Genomic DNA, 5,289 nt, shown 5'->3' with positions numbered 1-5,289 from the left:
CCATCACGCAGAGATCCATTGTGTCAGCTCGCCACAACTCACTACAATTATCCTCCACCTTCACGCAGCTTAACAAGGCTCATTCCGTCGATTTTTTTTCGGCTGCCTTCCTCAGCTGGCGTGCCTTGTCGAGTTTCACGGTTCATTTCTTCAAATCGAGCTCACCGCACAGTAGGGTGGCTCCTTTTTTGGGGACCCCTCACGCACACGCACGAAACAATCTCCCGCAAGAATCCGTCGACGAAGGGGGGGCTCAATTATCCGCGCAGAAGGGGAGCGCAGCTCCCCGAGCGGACTTCGCGGACTCCAAAAGTGTGTACTCACTTCATAACTCTTCTTTTAATTTATCTGCCCTGCGTCGTCTTCTTCGACTGCTTCTTCCCCGTGCACTCTTTGCTCTTCGCTCTTCGATATTATTATTGCTTTTGTATCACACTTGATTGATTTTCTCTTACTTCTTTGACTTGCCCTGCCCTGCCTTGCTCCCTCGCCCTCTGAAAGAAACTTGTTTTCAAACAATTCTTCTTCTGGTCATTTCTTTTCCCTGCTGTGCTGCTGCTGCTGGGCTCGGACTCTTCTCGAGCGTACCCCCGAACGTGTGTGTACGTGTGTGTTTGTTGCCTCTTTTTTCCGAGAAGGAGATTGATCGTTTCACACACTCACATTAATTTCTTCGTCGTCATCTTCTTCTCGCTGCCTCCCTTATCTTGCGCGCATTTGAGAGAAACCCGGAGTGAAAAAAAAGAATGTTTAAAAAGAAAACAGAAACTTAACCATTAAAGAGGAGACACGAACAAAAAACCGAACTCGGAGACCTTTTCCGCCGTCCCGAAGGTTCTTCTCTCTCCGGGGCTCATCATGCTCATAAACAACGGACAAACGATTAATAAGTGATGCTGTGTTTTTCGATTTTGAATGCCATTAACTTCGTAAATGCCTCTCGTCGACGACGACCCGTTGATGACGACCTGCTCAGGAGATCCGAGGCGCGCGGGCGCGCGCTCGCAGGGGTACAATGTGTCAAATTAAGCATTCTCCCTCCGGATCTCCCTTTTGGTTGAGACGTTCGTTCGTCTGGCGTTAAACGGCGTTGTCGCGGGGCGCGTCCAGTGCAAACAATGACCGCGATAATAATGGGGCTCTCAAACTAGCCTCGAAAATGATCAATTAAGTAGGGCCCCCCTTGACACTTTCGCCACTACTACTACCTATCACTAGTGCTGTTGGCTTGACTACTGCCGGTGCTGCGGCCACTGTCGTTGTTGGTTGCACTGCTGGAACTCCGGCCGGAGAGGTCCCCGCCGACGATCGTGAGATCCCCGTTGTGTTGCTGCTGCTGCTGCTGCTGGTGTTGCCGGTGGAGGTGGGCTGCGGCGGCGGCGGCCATGACCGCGGCCTGGTGGTGCTGGAGGAGGAAGTTGGGCGGGCTTGTCCGCAGACAGCCCGGTTCTTCCTTGATGAGGTGGCTCGTTGGAGGCAGTGCTGCTGCTGCTGAGGAGGAAGACGTGGGTGGTGACGACCCGGACAGGCTGAGCTGCTGAAGATGCGGGGGAATTTGTAACGCTGAGACACTGCTACTGCTGCCGTTCGGAGGTGGACCCGTGGCCGGTGGATGGGGCTGTTGGTGGTGCGGGGGAAGACTGTTGCTGCCGGAGCTGCTGTGATGATTCTTGTTGGAACCACTGCCACTGCCGCCGTTTAGGAGTCCCGGCGGGCTGTTGACCCCCGAGTTGAGGTTATTGCTGGTACTATTGCTGCCGTGTTGATTTGCGCTGCTTCGAATCGTGTGGTGATTGCTGTACGGACTAAAGTTGTTGCTGTAGCTGTTGTTCAGCTGGGAACTGAGACCACTGTCGCTGCTGATGTTGTTCAGTTTGTCACTGACACTGTTCTGGAGGGCTTGTTGCTGCTGCTGCTGTTGCGCCGCGATCATCGACGCTAGCCCGAGGTGATCGTGGTGGTGGTAGTAGCTGGTCGGGGTCGCCGGACTAGCCAGCAGGTTCAGCGGTGACGCTATGCTCGTCGATGGAGACTGCAAACTCGACAGCACGCTCATACTCCGTGGACTCGACATCGACTGGTTCAGCGATTCCCGATCATCTTCCGGACTCTTGGAATCGTCCATACTGCCACAGCTACCGATTGCATCGTCCGATCCCTGATCGCGACCCTCCTCGCTGTCCGTCATCTCCTTGTACCGGATGCACTTCTTCTTACGTCGGCACGGCTTACACCACTGGTTCTGCTGGTCCAACCCGTACCTCGCTCGGCACTTCTTCATACTGTTTCCACCCGGATCCGCCGGACTTCGGTCCTTTTTCCTCTTTTTCTTTTTCGCCCCGTATCCGTAGTTATCCCTGGCCGTCCAGCCCGGGTACAACTCCATGTGCATCTGCCGCTCCTGTCTGGCCTTGTCGTAGTACACGCTCTGTTCCTCCCGCGTCAACGAGTGCCACTTCCGGCCCAGTATCTGGTTGATGGCGGCCGACTCTTTGAGAGTGCACTCCGCCACCACTTTCGCGCGCATCTCCTTCATGTACAGCATGAACGCGTTCAACGGTTTCTTGACGTGATTTTTCTTCTTCTCCGCCGCAAGCTCCTTATCCGAGAGCGATTGCCGCTGGTGGTGCCCGTGATGGTTGTTGTGATTGTGATTGCTACTATTGTTGTTGTTGCTGCTGCTGTTGTGATTGTTCTGTTCGTGATGTGATTGGCTGTGATGGCTATTGCTGGAGGATCGGTGGTACCGCGAGGACTCCTCCCCACCTTCCTGTTTGATCGTCGGCTGATTCGACGACGATCGACCGCCCTGACCGAGAATGTCCTGCTTGGGACCGGGGGTAATTATGGCGGGATGGGAGTTCAACATCGGATGCGTGTGCACCGACGGAAGCAAACTTGGCGAGTATCGGTAGAAATCGCTCGGCAGGGACGTGTAGATCTGCAGTGACGCAGGGTACGGATTCCGGAAGCCGGTCGCCGGCCCGTACATTGACGGAGTGTGCCACGACGATGCCACCAGGGGCATGTCCGGACTCAGCATTGGATAAGGATACTGGCTGGTGGGGAAGCTGTACAGCGGTGGCCTAGTCAGTCCCATCGTTTTGGGATCGAGCTGGTACGGCAGGATTCCGCAGTGGGCAGGTGGTGGCGATGACAGGTGGTCTCCATTGTGACAGAAAAACGGCGGCAGGCCCATCTTGTTCGCCATCGACACCGGAAGGCCTGCCGCGGCCCCGTTTGGGTACGCGTACGGTGGCACCAGGTAACCCATGTTGAACCCCGGGTGCCCGTGCGGCAACTTGCCGTACGCCGGGTTCTGCTCGTGCCGGCTCGTCCCATTCTTCACCGTCTTCTCCTCACTCTCGGTCAAATCAATCAAGCTGGACTTCTCCTCCAGCAGGTTCTCCGACAACTTCTCGTCGTCCCGATCCCCCTCATCCTTAAACACCTTGACCTCGTCTGTGCTGCCGAGCTCATCACCGGTGGAGCTGTTGTGAGGCATCTTCCCGGCACTTGCATCAAGCTCTTCTCAAAAAAGGCACTTGTTTTGATTGGTTTGAATTCACACACTCGCTCTAAACTGACCAAATATTTCCACAACACCTTAAACCTATGATTCACATTGCACTTTTGCTCCTGTTGAGGTTTTGCTTGCTTGCGTTCACACTCCCACACACCTCACTTGCTGCTCCAGCCTCACTTTCTTCCGCTGCTTGAAACTGTTACTGTCCGGTTGCTGCTGCAGGTTCCCGTTCCGGCACATTCCGTGGCACGCACAAATCCCACAAACTCGACGTTTTTTATTTCTCGAAAATCCCGTCGCGAGCGCGCGATCCCGATCTCAGTTCATTGCGTCTGCTGGTGCCTGCGCCAGCGCGGTTGTGTGGCTCTCTCTCAAGTTCTTGAACTTCTTGGAAGCTGGTGCTTGTTACTGCTGCGCGAAGACCTGCGCGCCTCTGTGTATTGGTTTCAAGTAGCGGCGGCGGCGGCGGCGAAGTAGCCCACAAATACACCCGCACCTCCTCGCTGTGTACGGACGAGGTGGCCCGAAGAAACCAGAATACGGCGCGAGAGAGACGGAGAGAACGAGACTCCGTGAGTGGTGGTTGTTGTACAGCCAGTACCCACCAGAAGTGGAGGCGCAAAGCTCCGAAGAAACAGGAATCTTGTTAAAATGAAATTACTTCGCCCTCTTCTCCAGGGTTCTGCTTTCGGGTTGGTTTTCGTGGACGTCGACGACGAGTTGTTGCTTGTTTTATGAACAGTCAAAATTCTGGAATGGAATTCGGGGCTGCGTCGCGCTGGTTTGGTGGGCCAGGCTCTGTAGGGGAAGAGATAAGGCAAGGATTCGACTATTAGTAAACATTCGGTAGCGAGTGCTGCGTAATTGACCTCTACCTCCCCTCCACTTAAGTCACTTAGCGGCGGTGGTAGTGGTAGCAGCATGTGACGTCATTTTAATCAGCCACTAAACCCTGTCAGGCTCCCCTCCTTCTTCGCACCGAGAGCAAAACAAACCCACCTTCGGCGCAGAACTGCTCAGATTAAGCAGGTTGATTGCTGGTTGCGCGACCTGTCCTGCGTTCTCGGTAATCCGGATTGTACGTGCGAACGTGCGTGCGTGTGTCACACACTCGGAATTTCGCGACACTTGAAACGAGATCGCGCTTTGTCTCTCGTTCTAACTCACGCGCGCGCGGCAAATTCTTTCCCACTCGCGCAGTGTCACCCGATGACAGTTCTTGCCGCAAACTTTGGCTGGAAACCTCTCGCGGTCCCGTTCCCGAGATCGAGGTTGCACCGTGTGTTCTGGTTCTGTTCGGAATCCGGTAACTTGCTCCCAATCGAACCCGCAAAAATACCCTCTCGGCACACTCACACTCTCACCCACCCCTCGGAAAATTTCGCGGTGGAAGTAGCGGCGACGACGGTGGCGGAACCTCTCTAGCAATTAGCAGAGAGGCAAAATAATAAATTCCGATACGGCGACGACGCGCGATCCGAAACCGAAGAACGTCGCGTGTCCGTGTGTGATGCGAACTGTTTGCCTCTTGCGACGGTGACTGACTGGCGGCTCCAAGTGACGTCTCGGCACTCTCTGTGTGGCGTTACGCCCACCCCACGCAATCCGTCACGCACACCAGCGCGCACAGCTTACGCCCACCCGAACTGTCAAAACAAGTGCGGTCGGCAGAGAGCTTTCGCGAGGTTCCCTCTCACAACTACAGTTAAAGCGCGCTTGCGCAAGCTCCCCCAGTTCAAAGTGATCGTTGCAAAAAGAAGCTT

At 54.9% G+C, this 5,289-nt stretch overlaps 1 protein-coding gene across 1 annotated transcript; it reads right to left on the bottom strand.

Annotated features, from left to right (window-relative positions):
• Nucleotides 1–1,000: 1,000 nt before the first annotated feature.
• LOC6047766 (protein pangolin, isoforms A/H/I/S) lies at nt 1,001–5,076 on the bottom strand. Its single transcript, XM_038256965.1, has 2 exons — nt 4,526–5,076; nt 1,001–4,324 (listed from the first exon to the last, which is right to left on the bottom strand). Exon 2 carries the CDS (start codon nt 3,503–3,505, stop codon nt 1,205–1,207), a length of 2,301 nt encoding a protein of 766 aa, XP_038112893.1. The 5' UTR covers nt 3,506–4,324; nt 4,526–5,076; the 3' UTR covers nt 1,001–1,204.
• Nucleotides 5,077–5,289: the final 213 nt, after the last annotated feature.

Source organism: Culex quinquefasciatus, chromosome 2, assembly GCF_015732765.1.
Source record: "Culex quinquefasciatus strain JHB chromosome 2, VPISU_Cqui_1.0_pri_paternal, whole genome shotgun sequence".
Lineage (NCBI taxonomy): Eukaryota > Metazoa > Arthropoda > Insecta > Diptera > Culicidae > Culex > Culex quinquefasciatus.
The sequence above is the reverse complement of the archived record's forward strand: the minus strand, read 5'-3'. Positions and strand labels throughout refer to the sequence as shown.

Bases quoted from the DNA above. Each gene is read 5' to 3' on its own strand.
- LOC6047766 (XM_038256965.1), bottom strand. From the start codon at position 3,505: ATGCCTCACAACAGCTCCACCGGTGATGAGCTCGGCAGCACAGACGAG.